Below are 23,572 nucleotides of genomic sequence, written 5' to 3'. Positions count from 1 at the left end.
GCTGGTTTTGACCAAACAAATATCTGTAGCTAATTGAGCTGGGGGGAGTGGTGGTGTGGTTATCATAGCTCTTGAGTGATGCGTTAAGACGTACTTGAGAAGGCATTTTATTTCTTTACTGGTAAGAAGATCAACTGAGAGAGTGTTGTCATCCATATAAGTAAGACGTCTGCAGCAAATGTTCACAAAGATGGACCCGGAAGCATCTGCATAGCCTTTACATTTAAGTGATACTTTGACAGTAATTATTCAGGTAACTTATAGCCCAGAAGAATACAAATAAAGCCAGAAGTAATAAAGAAAAATCATAAAGAAAATGGTTCCAGAAAGCTGGAGATAGTTACATGTCACCTAGATATTCAGGATGGGAAAACTATCTAATCTGATGTCAGCACGCATCAAATTTCTAAAGCAAAGTATTAGTTATTTATAAGATTCTTTGCCTTCGTTAGGTGTCATAGGCGTTTAAAAGTTGGAAACATGTCTATGAACCAGCAGAACTTTTCTTAGTCTGAAATGTCTTCCCTTTAAATCCTGAGAATTGTCACACTCAAGCTCATTTGGCTCTGATAGTTTGAGCTGCTCTGTGGTGCACAGCTCTGTTCTCCACTGAAAACACCAAATATAATATGTGTAAGTGGAACTTCGAGAGAGACAGTGTTTCTCCACTTTACATAAAACTTCCTGGGCTTTCATTTTCTCATATACAAAATGTGGGCATGTAGAGTCCTTGCCTACCTGGATTAAAGTATGAGAAAGTACTTTTTAAAATGTTAGTGACAAACTGTGATTATAAAACCTTACAGTAAACAAGAAGGAAAAATTAATTAGAACAGACAAGAAATGCACATATAATATAAAACAAATCTGTGGTAGAAAAGACACTTATTTCCAGGTGTGGTGGCACACACATGTAATCCCAACTCTAGGGAGGCAGAGGCAAGAAGATCTTAGCAAGTTTGAGGCCAGCTTGGTCTACATTGGAAGTTCCAGGCCAGGCAGGGTTACCAAGGGCGAGCCTGACTTAAAAAGACCCTCACGGAAGAATACTATTTTCTTTTTTCCCCACTTAAGAAGGGAAGTGAAGCCAAATAAGTAAAGTAATTTTCAAAGAAGAGTGTTTTTACAGCAAGTTAATGAGAAGAAAAACAACCAAAAAGGGAAAGGAAAAGAAATTGACTAAACTAGAAGTCACGAAGATCACGTAAGAGCCAGGCAGCCATTTTCCTCGCTTAGCTCTGAAAACACTGTGTGTGGGTCCACCCACCCGTAACAGCGGTTCCCAGCACAGACATTTCTAGAGGAACTCCAGCACAGAGCAGAGTCCAATGCCCTGTAATCCCTCAGAACTGAGACCACGGGATATTCAGAGCATTCCCTGTCTTTCTAGACCAAAGTACAGGGCAGAAAAAAAGAAAAAAAAAAAAAAAAACCTAAATTTTACACAATGAGTCTCTCCACTCCCCCCCCCAAAAAGATCCATATTACTTTAAAATTTAAGTTACTTTAGAGGTTCAATGATATTTATACATTCTCATAGATGTTTTAGATTATTACAGTAACAAATCATCTTTATTCAGGGGAAGAGAGGTGCACCACTAGTTCTTTGCAATTTAATGTTCTTTTTTTTTTTTTCTTTCTATGGACGTTAAATTAAAAAAAGAATAATGTTGGAATAATGCATTTACTACATGGTGCAGTGTCATTCAGTATAATTTTTATATTATAATAAAAGATATGAACATATTTTAAAGTTCTCTTATTTTAGAAACAGAAATGATGAAAGAGATATTTTCGTAAAGCAGTAATTTCAGAAACAGAGTTTTAAAGAACAACCTTCAGCCAAATGGCATATGGGTCTCTAGGATTGGAATCTTAGTCCAAATCATCACAGGGAAAGAAAAATCTCTCACTGTTTTTGCACTGTACACACATTTGAAAGTCTGAGGAGGTTTTTCCCCCCTGTAGTTTAGAGGTATTTAGGTTTTTAAGTTATTTAAATTACCCCCACATGATAAAGAAATTAAAAAAAATTTATTTACTTAAATTGTTATCATTGTCAATAAGACAGGCCTGTCATCAAACTGGACCAGAAAACAGCTAATGGCACAAAATAAATTCCTTTGTTTAGGGACAGACTGCCCTCATAACACAGGTCAATGGTTTACAGGTTAGTTCTTAGTACAGACTCCAAGGCACTTGAAGTCTCTGTACAAAGAAGAAGAGGAGGAGGAGGAGGAGGAGGAGAAGGAGGAGGAGGAAGAGAAGAAAAGAAGAAGAAGAAAAAGAGAAAGAAAAGAAGAAGAAGAAGAAGAAGAAGAAGAAGAAGAAGAAGAAGAAGAAGAAGAAGAAGTAGTTGTTGTTACAGGAAACACAACCCAAAGATATTTACCCTGATAAGTTAAGCTGACTCAAATACAACTTTTTAAAGTATTTTTTAATATAGTATAATCTAATCATGGTTTTCTCTACCTCATCTCCTCCCATATCTCAAACCTCTCCCCTCAGGACTCAGCGAACTGCAAGGAAGAGGATGTGGAAAGATTGTAAGAACCAGAAGGGCTACTACATACCACCCATTCAACTCCATGCTCTCTCTCTCTCTCTCTCTCTCTCTCTCTCTATATATATATATATATATATATATATATATATATATATATATATATATCATACACAGAGAGAAGAGAGAGTGAGAATCCATAAAAACACAAAATTGGAAACCATAATAGATAAGCAAAAAACAAGTAAAGAAAAAAAAAAAAGCCAAGACAAAACAACTCCAAAAATACCACTGGGTTTATTTTGTATTAGCCATTTAAAGCTGGGTAGAGTGTGGTTTACATACCCAGTGAGATTCTGTGGGAGAAAAGTAACTTTTCCTATGCAAGCAGTTGTCTTGGAGATAGCTTCTAGGTTAGAGATGGGGTCTGATGTTCAGTTCACCTCTCAGTGTTGGGACCCCATCTGGCTTGGGCACAAAGCTTGCACATGCTGCCTTAGTCTCTGTGAGTTCACATATAGGCTGATTCTACTGTATTTAGAAGACCCTGCTTTTTGTTTGTTTTGGTTTGGGGGTTGTTTTTGTTTTATTTCTGTTTTTGGTGGGGTTTTTTCTGTTTTGTTTTGTTGTTTTGTTGGTTTTTGGTGTCTTCCATCTCCTCTGGCTCTTACAATCTTCTTACATCCTCTTCCTCATAGTTCTCTGATCCCTGAGGGGAGAGGTTGGATGAAGACATCCCATTGAGGATTGAGTATCTTGATTCAATAAGTAGCTCTTTCATGTCACATACAACCCATTACGTAGCATATGCATACTCTTGTTCAGAATTACAAATCATACTTTGGACGAGTTCAGGTGGGCAGTGCATAATACTCTCCTGACTACAGAATGCTGCTTTTCCTCTTATAAACCACATACATTACACCTTAACTCTAGTGATGTGTTGGTAGGAACTGTAGATTTTTTTGTTCTACATAAAGTCCTACCAGCCTCACTGTCGCTCCAGTGTCTACTATACCAGATCTCCTGTCTTAATACTCTAATTGCCGCCCTCCACCCCGTGCTTTCATTCTTGGCCTTTTAAGATATTTCCAGAAGAAGGATCCATTCAAAATACCACTCTCTGAGTCTGAAAAAAAAATATGAGGGCCTACAAAACCATGTCAGCAGCAGCTCTGGAAAGCTTCTGGCCCCAAGCCCTGGCATTCTCCTCCTTGACCATTCTCCATCCTCATCCTTTAGAAGCATCTAGACCATACCAGGTATCCAACACTCTACCCTCCCCTTCACAGTGTGGCTCAGACCTCTGCTGAAATGCCCCTACAACAGAAAGGCACCCCCATACCATTGTATCTAAAAATAAGTCACCCTCCACAACCACAGTCCTCAGTCCCCCATCTTTTTGCCCTTGTTATTCTCTCCTCAAAGAATTTTCATGTTATACTGTTTGTTTACCTTTAGGCTTAGTGACTATCCACTCACATTCGAATGTAAGCTTGATGAGTTTGGGGTCTTCTGAGTCTCACATTCATTGTTATACCACCAAAGCAGTCCCAGCATAGGGACTCAACAAATGCTTGCTGGGTACAAGCTAGTTTGAAAAAATAATAAGGTGCATTTCTTCCCAACTCCAACTGACTGTTAGGAGCACAGAAGCCGACAACACTGTGATAGCTCAGGTGTTCCAACTGCAAATCAACAGTGCAAAGATGAAAGGGAGCAAAAGCTAAGACAGTGAGTGTTGAAGATTGGAACGGCTTTGTAAACATGATTCCTTGAGGCCAGCATTCAGGCAGGTGTGATACTTCCTTGCCAGCTAAATAAGCCTTCAATCATCCACTTGTTTGCAGAAGATAACCCAGGTCCATACTGAGCCAGTTATTCATCCAAAAGAGACCACAAGACTGTGGAACAGTTTGGATCCACAACTCCACAACGTTATCTGGGGACCCAGGTCACTTCACTCCTTTTGTGGGAGGTTTCATTCGAGTGTCTGAGCATAGGCACACGCACATACCACTGCTCTCGTGTGGAAGTCAGGGAACAACCCCGGGATCATATTGTTTGAGGCAGGATCTCTTTATTGTTGAACGCTTAATCAACCTTCATTCTCTTGTCTTTGTCTCCTAACTCTTGCTGGAGCACTGGCACTACAGAGGTCACTCTTGCACCTGGCTTTGTGTGGCTTCTGGGGATTAAACATAGGTCCTCATGTTTGTCTGTCAAAGCCAATGAGCCATCTCTATGGCCCACTTCTGTCCTTTGCATTCTTCCCATTTCTCCTTTCCTGGAATGTTCTTCACATCAAAATCAGTGATAGTGTTTTACTAGTCACCTGTGCAGGGAAGGAGAAATAGAGGAAGTTGGGAACAAGTGTTCTCCTTTCAGGAGGTAATGGAGAAGCTGCATGTCCCATTCTTATGTAGTCTGACTTAGGCATGTAACCACAGGAAGATGCAAGAGAGAACAATGGCTACAAAATGAGACTCTCAATGAGTGTCCATGTGTTCTGCTAAACTCTAAACCCTAGGTAGGGGAAATTATCCTTGAAGCAAAGAGTGATGCATTGTGGAGGGAGGGGGGCATTGGTCTTAACGTTAACTGATTAGCTATATGCTCTTTAGCCACGCACTGTCTCCATTCTTGAAGGCCCTAGAATAGGTACAAAAGGCAAGCCCCAGGGATGTGTGTTATAGGTACAATACAAAGCACAAAACTCTATAACCCACAATCAGGCACAAAGTGCTACCAAAGGAGTTCAGGGGAGAGAAATTAGAAATCTCAGAAATGAGGTTGCTTTGAGAGACAGGAAGTGAGCAGCAAAAGATGATTCATGACCAGTGGTCCTTAACATGTGGGTTGTGACCCCCTGGGGGTCAAACGACCCTTTCACAAGGGTTGCATATCAGATATTTACTTTACGACTCAAAACAGTAGCAAAATTAGAGTTATGAAGTAGCAACAAAAATAATCTTATGGTTGGGGGTCACCACGACATGAGGAACTGTGTTAAAGGGTCGCAGCATAAGGAAGGCTGAGAACCACTGTGCTAGGTGAAGCAAAGAGGTAAACATGAAGGCTAGCCTCACCGTCTAGTTCAGCTTCAGCATAAAGGGATTTGTGGAAGAAGCTGGGGGCTTATTTCTTCCAGGCATGAAAACGGACAAGAGGTTTTTAATGGGTCACTAATACTGCCAGAGCTGGCCATGCAAACATCATCAATGAACACGAATGACCAGGAGCAGGAGGGGATAAGCTGGGATGGAGGTGAGATGCAAAGGGTGGTCACCAGGTTTCCTATAAGACCGTTTTATAGGAAAAGTTTAAACCCCCTGGAAGCACCTTGGTCAAATATTAAGCTGAATCACATATGATTAACACATTTTCTGAGTGCCTGCCATGGTTAGGTCAGCAGATCTCAACTTCTTTCACTGTATATGTTCAGAAAGAAACATTTCTTCCTTTTTCACAAATATGTCTGGAAACAAAGATTGTACAAAACAACATTTATCTAAGCCATTCTCTTTTTTTATCCTGAATTGTAGTTGTTAATTTCAGAATGACAACCTAAATGTATTTTGAAAAACATGTTCTTAGACCACAAGGAACATGGGAGGAATACAGAATGCATGCTATCTAAGCCTTCCAGATTACATCTGTCAAAGGAAGAAAGAGCAGCACAAACTACCACAGGACAAAAGAGTAGAGCCGTGGACCTGAAAGGGACCGCAGATGGCATCTTGTCTAAACATTCCATGCTGTTAGTGAAATGAAGAAGCACTGTTGCTTTGACTCAACAGTTCAAAGCAAATTAGTCCACATAAGAGAAAGACAAGCAAAGCTTCTTTAAGAAGTCCAGAACCCTTATGTTATTAAATTCCTTCTAAAACTCAGAACAAATATTGTGGTATATGTAATTTGAATTGAACAAGTGCTTGTTCAATTTTGTGTGTGTGTGTGTGTGTGTGTGTGTGTGTGTGTGTGTGTGTTTTATATTGGTATTTGGTTTTGTGTTGGTGTTAACTGTTTCTGTTTGGGAACAGGATCATAGTTCATAGGCTGCTCTCAAATTTTAGATTCTCCTGCCTCTGCCTCCAAATTTCTAGTATTGCATGACTGAACCATTTTCACACCTGGTTTCAAATTTGTGTGTGTGTGTGTGTGTGTGTGTGTGTGTGTGTGTGTGTGTGAATGTGTGTGTTTGCCACATTGTGCAGGTGCCAGAATAGACCAAAGAGGGTGTCAGCTCTCCTGCAGCTAGAAGTATGCGCAGTTGTGAGCCATTCCATGTAGGGGCTGGCTACTAAATTCAGGTCCTCCAGAAGGACAAGTAACTTAACCACTGAGCAATCAATTTCTCCAGCTCCTCAAATACCTTTAATACGAATACTATTTATTTCTACTCATAATATAATTGCATTATTTGTTTAAATATTCATGCATGGTCTAGAGTCAGTGGTATGGGCCAGCAATGTGGATATGGTTTCATATTTAAAGTTGTCCAGTGACCAGCTTATTTCAGTCAAGCTGTTAGTTCTCCATGATGGAATTATCTCCTTTTTGGATATATCAAAAAGATATATTTGAGTCCATCAGACCCTGAAGGAAAAAAGTTCTAGTCAAGTGGACCAACTCTCCCCTTATCCCTAACCTATATCGTCATCCCTACAAGACCGAGCTGTCTTGACTTGTAGGTGTTCTGGCCCTAGGATGTGATGAGGTCCTCAGAGTCTGTGTTCTTCTGACTCTTATTAGTCTAGGTTTTTCTGCTTGATAGTACCACCAAACATCCAGGGGATAGCTTCAATGTGGCTGTTACGGTAGTAAGGAACCAAACATTGGAGCTGCACACTTCACTAAAGGCTGACTCTTCAAATGTTACCAGGAAAAGATGTCAAAATTTTCCATTCAGTCATCTGTGTTAGAATATTCTACTCTAAGCTCTCTGTGTTTTCAAATTAAATACTATTCAATGAAGGCATGTTAAACTAATCTTCTTTATCTTTACTTGTGGTTCAGGGAGGAAATGGCTGTTATAATATACATTCTTATTTTATAACAATAAAAAGTGAGTATATCCTGATCTATTTACAGGGAAATATTCTTGTTTGATTATTTCATATTATAAATAATGATTGTAAAACTTATGTAAGTCACATTCTGATATTACAAATTTGTTTCAAATTATTAGCGTTTGTCTAAAAAGTAAAAGGCAGGAATGGATATATATGTAATATAAGCTGTTAAATGATTTATTATAAAATAATTTATTTCATTTTTCTTAGGCACCCCTTCTGCCGACACCTTTTTTTTTTTCAGAAATTTAAAGAAAGTGTTTACAAAATATAAGAAAACAAGGTTCTTCACAATCGCTTATGTTTGAACAGACTTATATTGCATTTTTTAACAGTGATCTCCGCTTGAATAAAACAGTGCTCACTCTCTCTCTCCCTCTTCCCCCTCTCCACTGAAACCCACAGACGTCTTGCTGGAAACGCTTTGACACACATTCCCAAGGGTGCGTTCTCAGGCCTTCACAGCCTTAAAGTTCTGTAAGTAAACCAATCATTGTTGGAGACAGTTCTGATTTTCCTGTGACTGCTAATTAATGCACAAATATTGGGTGACCCATTATGGTGTTTCTTTGTGGTGACCCATTTAAGTGTTTCTCTGCCTTCACTGCTGTCATAAAACCATGTTATACTTGGCTTTACTCTGTGTGACAATTGCTCTCTCCTTCTCTGACGTTACAGCTAAAGTTGTTTGCCTCTAAATAACTACCTTACCTACTCATTCATGCAAGGATGTTTTTCTTTCCCCGGGTCATGCATCGGGGAGCATGTCTCCAAAGAACTTGGTCACTGAGTGACTAACTCACTGTGATACCAGCATAATGAGATCACAGCTTCAAACTTAATTTGAAATTTGTTTTCTTATGATATACCAAGTAAGGACCCACTCAAAAATACTATGTTTGTGTGCATAAGTAGATATAGAAGACCTGATGTATGACCTACTAAAATGGACAGCTGTTCGCTAGGAAATGTTGGGTTAGGGATGTAGCTCAGTGGTACAACTTTGCTATTAACAGAAATATTTTAGGTTATATTGCCAACCCTAATGCTAATTTATTTTATGCATTAGCACCAGGTACAATGAACCCAATGACTGTATCCATGAACCCAACAAGCTGTTTGGACCATTCAAAATGCATCATGAAATTGAAGTTTAAATAATATGAATAAAATGATTTTCCCAGATTGGATTATGTATAGCAAAATATTTGAATGCTGTTAAAATAGTTATTTTCTAGGGTCTGGAGAGATGGTTCAGTGGTTAAGAGCACTGGACGCTCTTCAAGAAGATCCAGAATTGAATCCCAGCACCCACAAAGTAGCTCACAACCACCTATAACTCCAGTTCCAGGGGACCAAATGCCATCTTCTGTCCTCCACAGTCCCCCTCACAGTTACAAGTAGGCTTGTAAACATATAGGTAATCACACACTTACATACAATTAATTAAAAATAAATTAAATTAATTAATTAAAAATAAAATTCAGAACAATAAAAAATAAATTATACTATAATAAGCTACTCAATTCCCTCAACAAACTGTATATTGAATATATGAGCTAGTGTGTAGGTGTGTATCTCAGCCAACATGTTTTATCTGAAACAAAGCTCTTAATATGAATACAAATGATATACTTCATATCTTATGGTAATTACATAGAAATATAATTTTAAATCCCTAAATTTTTAATTAAGTTTGAACTGTCCAAGTTTTATACATGATTTTTCCACCACAATGTTATTTACGTTTCTTAATTTTACCACTGTATAATTCCAACTGCACCATCTTTCCATTGACTGCTTCTCATAATACACTACATGTCTAGTAAATTGAAGACAGTTTATTCCTTGGTCACTGGTATGTCCCGGCTCTCTGAAAAGTACCTGAATCACAGTATACACTCAGTAAGCGTTTGTTAAATGAATGACTCTGGTTCAGGATGCAGAGAAAACACAGACACTCTAGACACCAACATTTTCTCAATTTTGTATACTGTGAACCCAATGGTTCAAGTTTGTTTATAGAATGCCTTTTGGATACTCCGCAAGAAAAGGTGTCTGTGTCTGATATGGGTTTCTACCTACAAGCAGGCTTCATGTGCCCAGAATGATTCTGCACACCATTAGGCAAGAAATGTTTAGACTTTGCCATTTAGTTAGTTTCCCTACCGAATGGAAATGATGAGGGTCCGAGAGTAGCAAGGTCCTGCAGGGATTTTGTTCATCACTGTCGTTGCTGACTTTGAGACTATCCACAAGTTGTTAAATAAACTGTCTTAGAGGGATGGTGCTAAGCATGGAGGCTCTGCCAGCGATGGCGTGCTTAGAGAGCTGTGGGGACATCCTTCCCCAGATGTGTTCCAGAAGGATCACAGTGTGAGTAGCACAATTATGTCCCATTCCATTTGATGTGTGACCGTGCCTTGTCACCGAATGCAGGTCACTACAACTTTAATGCGCAATCCTGCTGAAAGGGTCCTACATGGTGTCATGTTTTGTATAGGAAAATATAGGATTAAATGTGTCCTGTCAAAACCATTGACTAATTAATTAAATTTGTAGGTTTTTTTTTATTCCTAGCATTATAGGCTTTCTAATAATAAATTTAATTCAAAGTAGCATTTATTCAGTAGAATCATTGCAAAAGCCACGAAATAAGATATATAGAAATACATGTAAAGATAAAATTTATTTGAAGACACTATTAAGTTAGCAGAAAGGTAGGAAGCAAAGAAAAAGGGTCACGTTGGATTTAGTTAACAAAGCCTTGCTTTATAAATATTTCATACTACTTCCTTTTAAATTACTGGGGCACAACCATACATACACAGTTCATGTTGTAGCAATTATTCAGTGGCTTCTTACTTGGGGACTGCCTGTTGCTTTTAAAATCTTATTCTTCCACTGCCTACCAAGTTTACTGCCCAGCTTTGAAGAAGGCACCTTTGTGACTATGCCTACCTCCTAGCTAATCTTGAATACCCATTTGCTATGAAGGGGTTTGATCTCCAGGGCTTTTCAGAGTACTGTTAAAGGAATGCTGGCCTCAGCCTTTTCACATGTGACAAATGTTCTGATGGCATTTCTAAGACTGTCCTGTCCTGAGGCATAGGAAATGAGTTTAACTCATCCTGAGGATACCATGCATGTGTGAGCTTTATACTTCTTCACCTGAACTGCAACCCTACTAATTTTCTTGGGGGAGAGGGGTCTGTTATTTTTACTTTAACAAAGGTTACTTCCTTTTTCCTTTAAAATATACAAGAATGTTCTGTTTTTACACGTCTTCACTAGTTTCCATCTATATTCCATATCTATGTTTTTATTCTTGTATGGAATGGCTTCTGATCAGGTTATTTTTATCACACCTTAATATTAAAAGCTCAGGCGAAGGCTTGGGGTGTAGCTCAGTGTAGAACATGCACAAAGTCCCGGGTTCTATCCCTAGCACCTCACACAGGAGCCTCAGCAGTGCATGCCTAATCTCAGCACAGCCAACGTGGAGGTAGAAGTTCAAGGCCACCCTGTGAGATTGAAACCTTCACGAGCTGCATGAGATTTTCTCTCAGGGAGAAAAAAAAAGAAATAAATATATAAAATAAAGCATCAGAGTCATTCATTAAAAATGGTTTATGGGGTTGTCACTTGTAACATTATACATTTAGTAAAGCATTAATAATTTTACCTTGGATGACTTTTTCATAGTTTTCATAGTTTGCCTTTGTGATAACATTTGCCTTTGTGATCTAATGAGGGTGAAAGCCATAGCACAAGTGCCAAAATTCTGAGCAGAACGGTCCTTCTGTCACTATCCTCTTAGAAGCTATTGAATGTTTTATAAAGTTTGAAAGTGGCTACAAAGATAATATAAAGGTCGGTTCATGTACAGCCATGACTTGCATATGGTGGATGAGTCAATTCTATGGCAAAACAAGAGAAAGGAACTAGAGATCCATCCACTAAATTGAAGAACAAAGATAACAGTAGCCCTTGTTGGCCAGTGCTGCTTTTACATATGGAATCTTATTGTGATCTCTTACATCTACTATTGAAGATTTTGTTCCTGAACATATTGGCTGTAAGATAAATAAGTTAGTTGTTCGTGTACTGCAAAATACTTAAGCCAATGAAGTGCCAAATGAGGCCAACCTCAGCAAAAGTTCATTTTGTGGAATAAGCCCTTCAGTCAAGGAAAGGGTCCATCTTCTTACCTCTCACCAGCAAACCAAAACGATGGGCAAATTTTGCTGATGGGCAAAAATAGCCACAGAAAGCCATACTTCCCCCATGCATGTAGGTGTTGGCCTACAGTCGAGCCTTCATAGGCAATGTGATGTCTATACATGGGGCGCTTACACAGAAAGAACATCTAAGAATTAGGTCATCAATTGTCACTAGTCTCCACTCAACAAGATGACAAGTTGTTCTCCCTGCCACCTAACTTCATCTTCTCTGTTCTTATCGAGCCTGTACTGATCAAAAGGTAAAAGAGAAAGAAAAATAAAGTATAAGTAGAGATGTATATTTAGGGAAGACTGACAATGCTGTATGAAATGGTAACTGTTTAAAGTATACTCGGGAATGGAATTAAGAAATACAGAACCACACCCTGTCCCTAACTAAAGCAGTTCCTGTTTTTGTAAACTTGTGCAAATGATAAAATGGAGTTGTATGCCCACATGCCTGCTCAGGACATGTCGGACCCTGCTTAGGTCCTATGTGTTCAGTAAGGAGGGTTTGCAAAAGAAATCAAAGTCCATGCAAGAGTGTTCTATTTGACTGTACTCTGGTCTGGTACTATAAACACTTTAACTATTTTGTCTCCCTCTGAAACGTCTCAAACAAAAACAGGTTTTTCGAATTAACCCACTGGAGACTTGAGATAACCTGCTCTTGTTCTGAGAGATCTGGGTTTAATTGATCATTGGGGGCGTTGTAGGATTTATTTATTGTTTGTACTCCCTTGGAAATTAAACCTCCCCCAAACCTTGCATGCATGATGCCCTTGTGGGTTTTTTTCTTTTCCTTTGTCCTTTTTTTGGTTTTTGAGATAGAGTTTCTCTGTGTAGCCTTGGCTGTCCTGGACTGGATTTGTAGACCAGGCTGGCCTCAAACTCAGAGATCCACCTGCCTCTGCCTTCCCTGAATGCTGCCACCATGGCCGTCTGATGCTCTGACATTTTAAGGCACCTGGAACAGCGTCTGATGCTGATGTGTTAGGGTCAGCTATGGTTAGTTCTCTTTAACGTCTTTCTTCGTTTGTTGTCATGGGCAGCATGCTGCAGAACAACCAGCTGAGACAGGTTCCTTCGGAAGCACTACAGAACTTGCGACGCCTTCAATCGCTGTAAGTACAGTTGTAACTACAAAACATGAATCTCAGTTTGAGAAGGAAATTGAAATGTACTGTTTTATCCGTGATTGACAGCTTGTGTGGACTTGAGGTCCTAGCCCTGTAGTTTGGGGGTCCCAGGCAGATGTTTAATTACACTAGGCAACCAAAAGCCTCCTAAATGTTGGTATCTCCAGACCAAACATCTACTTCTGTCATCTTGTCCTTCATTCCCATTAACAGTTTTGCTTCTGAATTCCAGTGAAAAATGATGCTTACCTTTTCCCTAGGAAACTGGATGGAACAGTCTGATATTTCGGCTTCTCTAACTTGTTTTTATCTTTAAACTGTCTGAGCTTCTTCACAATCCAACTTTACTTAGCAAAATAAATACAAGTGTTTTTAAACTCTGCATATCTCTCAAGGACCCTCAAATGAGGAAATCAAGATCTACCGTCCCTTCTGAAGCACGACCACTGCCCATCACTGCACACACATAGATAATCACAAGCTGTCCCACAGTGCCCACACACATAGACTCATAGAACACACACACACACACACACACACACACACACACACTGCAATAGTGCTGATGTCTTTTGCTTTCCATCAAGAGTTTCTCTCCAAGCACCCACATAAACAAATAAGCATTTCCTCACATGAAGAACATTCATACCGGCTAGATGTTTGGGAACTTGGGTTGGAAGTAATTGTCCTCAATCACTACTTGGCAAGTCTCTGCCACAACTGTTTTGTTAGTGCGCCGTCTTCTCATCAGAATGTATGAGTGATCGCAATACATTGCATGATTTCTGATATACGTGTGAGTCATGCCCTCCCTAATTAGACTTATACTGGAGGTCCTCATCTGTCAAACAAAGCACTGCTTTCTGGTCTTGACTGATGAGGGAGATAAATGCACGAACAAAGCAAGAGAATACTAGAGGCTGAAAATCTTCGTAAGGAACCCATCAGTTAATAATTACATACAGTTTGCTTAATGCTTTTTACTGCGGTGACTTGAGAGAAGGGGATGGGAGATCTGAAGATGAGACCTTTATCCTTTGATCTTTCTTTTTAATGAAAGAAAAATCTGTGCTTGAGATCATTTCAAGCTTTTTATTCTGGTCAAACAAAGTGACTTCCTAGGTTTTCAGCAGCCTATAGATAAACAAGCCCACAAGGGCCCCTTTGTGGCTGGGGATGGGGCTGTTGCATTTCCAGCCACTCCTTCATGACAGGACTCTGTCACCCTGCTTTTGTTGAGCTAGCTTTACGTAAAGGAAACAAGCAGACGGAAGCCAACTGCCTCCAGTAGGGCTGTCGGGGCACGGGGATCGAGTGGCTAAATTGAAATTGAGATAATGGCAGTGCCCAATAGGAACTTTAAACAGCTGCAAGGCAGGCTGTAGATACAAGGATAAGAGTTTGTAACCAAAATCCCCATTGGCTGAAAGATCACAAACAGAAGTGAACTCTTTGAGAAAGAGAAAACCATGAACCTTTTGTTCCCTTGAACTGGGTGGTGACCCTCCGATAAAGGTGTTCAGATTTGGTTTCTGACCGGCTACATATTTACTGTTCACCAGGTGTCTCCTGGTTTCTGGTTCACAAAGGAATTACTTTCTGAAACCTTATAAATATATAAATACATGTCCCCTGTGAAAAAGTCAAGGGTTAATTTTCCGGGATGACATCACATGGAAAGGAAGTGTCTAGACGGGTTCTCGGCCCCTGCCTCACAACACACTGCATCAGCTGGTCACGAGGTCCCTTTGCCCAGAGCACAATTAGTGTCAGGTACGGGGGGGGGGGGCAAGGGCGATGTGTACTGGTGCACTCCTTTCTCTCGCTGATACTGATTGTGCTGTTTTGGTTCAAGGAATAGGATTTGTTCACAAGAGAGTCATAAGCACAAATTAACCACCAACTCTACAGCCCATGCTGTAACTGAAGGTGCCCCCTGCCCTGGCTTAGAGGTCTGGAGGACAGACAACTCCATTCAAATCCTATTGTTATCTTGTGCTTGAAGATCGTCTTTCCCATGCTTCTATTAAACGGCTCCAAAATTAAAGTACTAGAGTGGAACTAGAGTCATCATAGTCCTTGTCTGTTTCCATTCTGATGCCAAACCTTCCACATGGAATGCAAGGGCATATCAGCTTTGTACTGCTTCAGTATCAATAAGAGGAGGCTTGGGCGGTGGGGGGCGGCAGAGGTGAGACTCCATCTGCTCCACTGTGCCAATACCAGGAAGTCTCTCTACCAAGTCACAGCCTCTTCGCGGACTTGGGTCAGCACTTAGATTATCACTTAGCCCCTTAGTTAATATACAGTGGTTCTTTTATTCTACTCTCTTAAATTAACCCTCATTTCTGCTACTCCAGCACACACACACACACACACACACACACTCTGGGGGGAGGGGTAGATTTCCTGTGTGTTTTACACATCTCCCCACCACTGCGGCCCTTCAGTGTTAATGATAAATAATCATCCAGGGAGTATCAGAACCTAGGCCACAACCCAGAACAATGCAAATCAGAATCTGTGAGTGTTGCTGTGGCTAACGCCTGACCTAGAAGGGAAGCATTCCTTTTGGCATACAGTTTGAGGGAATCCGGACACAGTCCATCATGGCAAGGAGCGCATGGTGACATGAATGGTCACATTGCACTCACAGTCAAGAAGTAAAGAGAAAACAGGAAGTGGGTCCAAGCTATAAAATCCCAACCCCCACTCTGAGTTTTTCCAGCAAAAGTCCATCTTCTGAAGGTTCCACAACCTTCCCAAACAGTGCCATCCTCTAAGGACCCAGTGTTCAAACACAAGATCCTATGACTGACATTCCCCCATTTAGTCCACAGCCCTGAGGATGGGATCCGTGCACGGGTGTTCTCTAAAAGCTTTCTTGTATAGGTAAGAAAGTAAAGTAAAAACTTAAAGTAAAAACTTAGAAATCGCTTGCTCTGTAGGCGGTACTTATTCCCTCAGGTGATATGAAAGCCATTGTGAATTCTTTCCAAGCCTGAAAAAAATTAACAGAATTCATACTTTGCAGTCCAATTTGAGCTAATAATACAGGTAGAATATGAAAGTAAGGCAATGCCTTGTGTTTAATTGAAAACAGTTCGCCTCTCTGCCTGTTAGCTCTACTGACTACCTTCGGCAGACAAAGTTAAAAGGCCACATGCTGTACTGGCAAGATATTCACACGTGATGCCTGGAACAGCTACAGCAGCACCATCTTGACTACGCAGAACCTTGGGGCCCAGCTCAGAGTTGCTTAATAAGAATCTGAATTTTCACCCAAACTCTAGATGATCTGCATACAAAATATGCTTGAGGAACTAAAATGTTCAGTGCTCTGTTACCCTACCAAGCGGTCAACACACCCAAAAGGGTTGAGGAGCAGCAAACCCGACCATTTCTAGTCTCTGCTTCACCCATCCACACTCAGAGGAAGTGTAAGAAACTTGATCTATTGCAACTGGTAACGTTACTGTGAGGACGAGACAGATTGTTCTCAAGTTTCAAGGGCTCTGATTCTCCACTTGTTCCCCATAAACAGAAACTGGTTTGTTCCTAATGAAATGACATCGGCACATTTGTGTTCTTTTAACTGTCTCCTGATGCTTACAAACTGTTCGGCTGAACTGAAAGGGTCAGAGGCCAGCAGCACAGAACACACTCCTGTGCAGTACATACATTTGACTCCTGACACGGCAGTGACTGCCCAGACACCAAATGGATTCTTGTAATGTAATCAAATGTAACTTCGTTTCCTTTCTGTATTTTTTTGGAAGGGGATAGAAATGTAATCAGAACTCACTGTGAGTTGTATTTCACTCACAGAGACTTTTGGCACTGTGGACATATGAGGATTAGGGTTGGGTTGCAGTCATCTGATGATAACTCAAAACCTAACCCTCCCGTGCCTCTTACCTTCATTAGTAGTTAAGAAATCAGTCTATGTGTAATGACAGCCTCATTTGTGATGGCCAGTAATGGGTTGCAAATACCTCAAAGTTATACATGAGGTTTAAGCTGACCAAGGAAAATTATACACTCACATTTGTCCAAGTATCCAGAGGATTATTTGAAACGCTCATTCTCATTCCAAATCCTCATCAGCAAAGCTAATATTGTAAAATATGTGTCACAGAAATGGTGAGTTGCTACAGAGAAAATGAAAGAAGAATCGAGCATATCTTTATTGTAGTCTCTATTTTCCAGTTAGGAAACAGAGACTGCAAGTGCAGGGTGCAAGGGCATACTTAAAAAACAATCTGAATGTACAATTCCAGCCTAAAGCACCACCTACCTATACCTAGATATAATTTCCAGGACCACAAATTCTAGAATCATCTGCCAGTAACTTTATCCAGACTTCGAAATTTGTTTCTGCTTATAGTTGTTAAAAAAAAAAAAAGAAGAAGAAGAAGAAGAAGACAGTAACCTAGATGAGCCAGAGAGGAGGAAGAGGCGGGGCACAGTTCTGAGCTGCGCTAAGGCAAGTCTGGGACAGCATCACATTCTCTTCTTGACATTCGTGAGCCTATCGGATTTCAGGCCCTGGATACAGAATGGGAAGGAAAAACAAAGGACAAGGAAGTATAAGCAGACAAAAAGAAAAGAAGATAAGACAGCCGAGAGGGTAATCTTATAGAGCCAAAGGGGCTAAAAATAAAGTGGCTTTACTATTGATTTCCACTAAAGTAGTTAAAGAAATAACAAGCTCGCATAACAAAAAAATATACTGTTTTGTCGCCACCCCCCCCCCCCCCCGCCACCACCAAGCTGCCAATGTACTGAAATGGAGTTACACATGGGGGTTCTAGAGGTGAGAGACTGTCTATCAGACTATCAAGATTCATTTTATAGAACATATGCATATCAGCATCCAGTGAATTCTTACAAAAAGGAAAACTTTTTTTTTTTCTGCTTCCCCAAGTTTAAACATGAAGGGAAAGCCATTTTCAGAGGAAAGGCTCTTTCTACATAATATTTACAAGAAGAAAAGCTAAAATGAGAGCATGGTCTTTGAGTATGGGAAATAATGTGAACTGTTTATTTTTAAAAGGCCATGCATGAAAGATTCTTAGGCCAGATCATCTGCAGGGCTGTGATAAGTGCATTCATGGCAACTCCACCAGCCAGGTAAGGAGAACATGGCTGTTAGGAAATTAGAAGTCAAATAAGCTTTTTAAGGCACAGTGGGCTCTTTGGAAAAGCTAACCAGCTAACAATTTTGGGAAGGCACCCAGGGAGTGGAACAAAATGTTTCAGGATGGACGGGATCTGTGATCAATGAGGAGTACACAGAGAAGTGGGAGAGAATGGGGACAGTGAAGAGACAAAAATGGGAAGGTAGAACTGACTCACCACCATGGCGATGAGAGAAGACGATGTTTATTAGGCACTTTCGTCCCCATCCTACCTCATCCTTGAGGCAACCTCATAGGTAGGTGATAGGATCCCTTTCTTGGTGATGAGAAAGCAAAACTTATCAGACTGTTGACCTTTCCAAGGTCAAACAGCTTGGGGGGAAAAAAGTCAGGATGGAGGTATGTTTGAGGGAACTGTAGATTATCCGAACCCCAATATCTGCCCGTTTCACTATACTTGTTCTCTGCCTCCTTCCCTGCAGAGAGTGGGCCCTGGTGAGAGAGAAGGGTAGGGCTCTCTAGAAGTACACACACGTAAAGAGATGTGACTGTGAACCGTCACACAGAGAAAGGATGCGATGCTGACAGACAGCAATGAGTGAATTGAGCAAGAAAAGGAAATATTATCAAAATCTGAGCCTGCCAGCCCTTGTTGGGGTTTCTCTAGGCATTTGGTTATCTGATGCCTTGTACCTATGAGGCAGCTATTACTTCTACTGGCCAAGTGAGAAGACTGTGTGTGAGAATCTTGCCTCCATTGCCAGGGTAGCAGTCAAGTAGACAAAGGCTAGAAAAGGAAGTTGCAAATTGCACGGACTACGTGTCTCAGCAGCTCCTTGCGAGGGTGAAGAAAACCTATACTATCAAAAGCAGAGAACAAATCAGTGGCTGAAGCAAGATCCCTGAGGAAGAGGTAAGTATCAGGACAACCTCAGAAGTCTTGTTGGGGCCAGACTCTGTGAAAGTCATCTGGGGCACAGGAAGCATAATATCTGGCTTATTGCAATGTGCAGCCCCACAGGATTAATTGGGAAGGGATCTGATCGGATCCTCATTATCGAAGAAGTCGGAGTAGAGACAGGAAATGCTTGTCAGAGTGGAGATAAAATAAATAAATAAATAAAAAGGAAGATGGATTTGAAAGACACCTAGAGCAGGAAGTTTCCAGTGTTTGAAGTATCAACGAAAATGAAGGACCAGGTGTGGTGGTATATGCCTTTAATACCAGCACCTGAGAGGCAAATCTCTGTGAATTTGAGGCCAGCCTGGTCTACATAGTGAGTTCCAGGACAGACCCTGTCTCAAGAAAAATGAGGGGGATGAAGTGGAGGAATGGAAAAAGGAGGAAGAAGGGGAAGAAGGGAAGAGGAAAGTATTGTGAATGACCTCTAAGTTCCTAGTTTCTCCAACAGCTTCCTAATGAAGCAGTGTCTGGAATAAGCAGCACTGTAGAGGACTGCCCGAGGAGAGGGACAGATCAGGATTTTGGTCCTTTCTCTTAGGATAAAGAACTAAATAGACACAGCATGTAGTTTGAATTCCAGATCTATACTTTAAAGGGGTTGGGGTGGACCCTATGTTAGTTAGTACCTCCTACTATGCATTTCTCTTCCCTGAACACTTCATGATATGAAATTGTCTCACTACTGTTTCTGAAATGTCCCAAAAATGTCTGCCTGGTTTAGTGCTATAATTCTAGCATGAGGCACAAAGACAGCCTTTCTGGCATTGTTTGTTGAAATGAACTGAAGACCCAGACTCTACATGACGTAGACAGCTGCTCTGGGTCCCCTACTTTGGCAGTAACCTGTTTTTACTCACCTCCCTGGCTCTAATCTAAGTATGGCTTTTTCCACATGTCTTACCTGGACCGTGTTGAACCCGGTGGTTTCTGCAGAGATGCCAGGGTTGACCTATTTACTGGAATTAGTTTTCCCACTCTGTTAGTTATGGACTCCTCACTTCAAGAGTAGGGATGTGGGAAGAGACCACTGGTTGGAAGAATGATAAAATTTGGACAGGCATGGAGATGCTTCTAAACACAAGAGGTTATTGTAAACACAAAGCCCAGAATTGCTGTGGGAAAGAGAAAAAAAATTGACTAGATCAGAGAAATAAGAGAAAGGTTTGAACAGATTTGGGAGATAGAGGGCCTTGAATATCAGAATGGGGGGTCGGGTTAGATTTGAAAGGAATGGTAATTTGGGAAAACGATAGATTCCTACCAAGGGAATGACATAGAGGACGATTTCAGAGAGATTAATCTGGCAGCAGCCTGCAGGATTAATTGAAGAGATAAGAGATCAAAGGCAAAGTCCCCTCACCTGGCTCAGAAGCTGTGGCAGCAAAGCGGGTGTGAAGAGATAGGAGACTTAGCCAGGCAGTCATCTCAGAGATGAAGATAAATAGAGAGAGACTTACTGAATAATTGACTGGAAGGCAATGGGAGATCCAAAAGGAGACTCTAGGTTTCAAATCCTGGTGGTTTGGTACCTGGGAGACTAATGTGTCTCAGACACAAAGAGAGTCTTTGTTTTCTGTGAAGAAAAATGAAACTGAAAAAGTTACTGCCCTTGTTATTTTTGCTGTAGTCATCTCCTTGTCACAAAATTCACATTCATGGTGATCTTTAAAAAATGATCAGTGTAATGAACCTTGACCCAAAATCTATTAAATCTATTCTTCATTGGGGTTGGGGCTCAGCTCAGTGACAGAGCCCCCACCAGTCACCATGTGGAAAGCTTAAACTCCATCTTCAGCAATGCTGGAAACGATGCCAGAGAGGTAGAGGCTTAGCTTCTCGGGCTACTTTTTATCCAGCTCCTGAGGCAGTTGACAAGACTCTAAATTATGGCATTTCCATGAACCTGTAGGCTCTCTTTGCCAAGAGAGGAAAAAAAAAAAAGAATCTTTACCACTTCAGACATATGTCTAAAGCGATGATTCTGTTTCTGGGGGCCACATCCGTATTACAAGTGACTTAGGAGAACAGGGCAAAATGGGAGCAGAAACTTTCCACCTAAGCAATCATAGCCTTTATGTAAACTCATGCACTTGTCTTCATAAGGTATAAGAAATGTCTCATCCTTATGGTAAATGCATTAAAAGATGGAATCCCTATGTTATGGCCACACCACAAATATTTAAAAATAGGAGCAACAGCAAAAAATGCTTATAATAATATGAATTCATTTAAACCCATATTGATCTATTTCATAGATAAACTTTCATCTTATCACACTAGTATAAGGATCTTGTGCCCAATTCAATGGCAATCATCCACTAATTCCAGAACAAAAGGTTCAAAACAGTAAGATTTTACCGTAACAGAGAATTCGTGCATTTTGCTGAACTATGTTTTAAAATGGATTCAGAGTCAAGTGGTTTTCATTTTACTAGAAAAATAAAGTAATGACTGAGAATGCTTTTATTTCTCAACGTTTACCAGACAGAACACTGTGGTTCTCCAGCTAACCATGTCTTCCTCAATATGGTCTCATGAAATGTAAAAATGTATCTATTATATGAGAGCGGTGGGTCATATCTTTAAAATTTATGAGGAAAAATGCTACTCTGTGAAAAGCTGGTCATGAAACTGCCATGTTCCATAATTCTGTTTATTATCGAGTCCCTGCAAGCTGTATAGTACAGCTGCAACTGTCTTCACACTTGGGCCCTCTTTCCTCTCAGCCATCATGTTAATAATTGACACTATTACAGTCATCTTGGTATGGAATTAGCCAAGATCAATGGCTTATCTTTTGACTAACGCTTTCTTCCTTGTAGTTAATGGCTCATCAAAGACATTCTCAAACAAAGATACAAGTTTATATGATATGCTGGCAAGGTGTCATATAGAAGATAGATAAAGAACCATTTTCAGGAATAACAACAGCAGCAGTGATCTCATAGGGTCTCTAATCCCTACAATAATGCTACTTATAAATCAAGGGTTTCTTTCAGGAGAATAGTGCAGAAAAGGTTTCTCTGAAGAGAGGAAATTTGAGCAGTTAATGCCTTAGGCATAAAAGCATTAAGATTAAAACTTCACACAGAAAGAATAGGAATGTTTTTGCCCTTGCTGGTAAGAAATGATGAACCTTCTGCTTGCTATGTTGTAGCTTTGCTAAAGAGAGCACAAGCTATTGCAGAACTGTGCTCAGAGTGAGCTCGTACTTCTACTTTGTTTTTATTTCACATAAAATAGAGCTGCCTTCATCCCTGCTCTCACATGCTCTCTATCAGCCCAGTTTTCCAAACCAGAAAGCTGAATCACTATAGCTTTCTTGCTTCCCTTTCTAGCTACACTGATGAGTCACCAAGCTCTGTGACTTAGTTAACACCCCTAGGGCAAACCCTTCCTTTCCCTTTCCACACTTCTTCCAAACATTCATCTTTCTCAAAAGGTTGACTGTAATTACATCAGATTTTTTTCCTTCTGGTCCCTCCTATACATTGCTATCAGAGTGAACATGCGACAGTACTTCCCTATCTATGGATATCTGATCAGTCTAGAGAAATGTTTTAATAGGACCTTGAAGATTCCTTAGAGAGGGTGGGACATTTCTCATAGGGAGGTAGTCCAGAAGTCTTCTGGAAGTTAACCTATTCAGACTCAAAGCTCTTGAAACCTGTAAGGTTGAACTGGATGGTCTTGACCATGTGGGAGTAAGGAAAGGCAACACAAAAGACACAAGAGACAGTCCTTTTGGCTGCCCTGCTTCAATGACAATCTCTTTGGTAATTGCAGGACTCCACAACCTTAACTCTTTCCTCTAGGAACTCATTTATTTCAATATATTGGCCAAACATCATGACAAGGCCATTTATGTTCATTCTAAATGACTTTGCAAGACTCATATTTAAAAGAATTCTGTTCTTGTACCACATGATGCAGTTCTCCTCAGTCTCTTTCCTTAGGTGTCCCTTAGCATCTCCTGCTCTCTGTGATGAAAGACTTACTGTAACAGGCAATAGAGCATGCAGTGTGATGGCATGTACTAAGGCACGTGTAATGAGTAAGAAAAGTATCCAGCTCTGTTCATTCCATAGGACCAAAGCATGGTATTCACCTATTGGGAGGTGTGAAATTAGAGTGGTTTAAGGAATTGCAAGAAAAATAGACTTCCGTGGAGAAAAATGACACTGCCCACAAATCTAAAGACTGCCCTGAAACATTAACATTCATGGGCTTTCAAGACACTTTCACTTAATTCCCACAGCAATTTTGTGACATATTGTCATTCTGCTTTATAGATGTGAAAACTGATCCAAAGAGATATTTATCAATATATCCCAAATTTTCAGAAATGGTAAGGGACACGCTGTTGACTTAAATTTGTTGGTTGTTTGTTTGTTTGCTTGGTTGACTGTTGATTACTTGATTGCTGTGTGGTTAATTGGTTGGTCAGTTGGTTGGTTGGATGGCTAGATAGATGGCTAACTGGTTGGTTGGTTGGTTGGTTGGTTGGTTGGTTGGTTGGTTGGTTGG

The 23,572-nt window shown here is 40.4% G+C and overlaps 1 protein-coding gene across 3 annotated transcripts in view; it reads left to right on the top strand.

Moving 5' to 3' along the window:
- The window catches only part of Lgr5 (leucine rich repeat containing G protein-coupled receptor 5), a 121,460-nt gene that overhangs the window by 64,783 nt on the left and 33,105 nt on the right, over positions 1-23,572 (top strand). For all 3 annotated transcript variants that reach the window (XM_055626180.1, XM_055626181.1, XM_055626179.1), the window contains exons 3-4: positions 7,984-8,055; positions 12,854-12,925. In XM_055626180.1, the coding sequence (XP_055482155.1) occupies positions 7,984-8,055; positions 12,854-12,925 (144 nt within the window). The remainder of the gene's footprint in view (positions 1-7,983; positions 8,056-12,853; positions 12,926-23,572) is intronic.

Source organism: Psammomys obesus, unplaced genomic scaffold (genome assembly GCF_907164565.1).
Source record: "Psammomys obesus unplaced genomic scaffold, mPsaObe1.curated_primary_1811, whole genome shotgun sequence".
Taxonomy (NCBI): Eukaryota; Metazoa; Chordata; class Mammalia; order Rodentia; family Muridae; genus Psammomys; species Psammomys obesus.
This window is presented reverse-complemented; position numbering and strand designations above follow the sequence as displayed.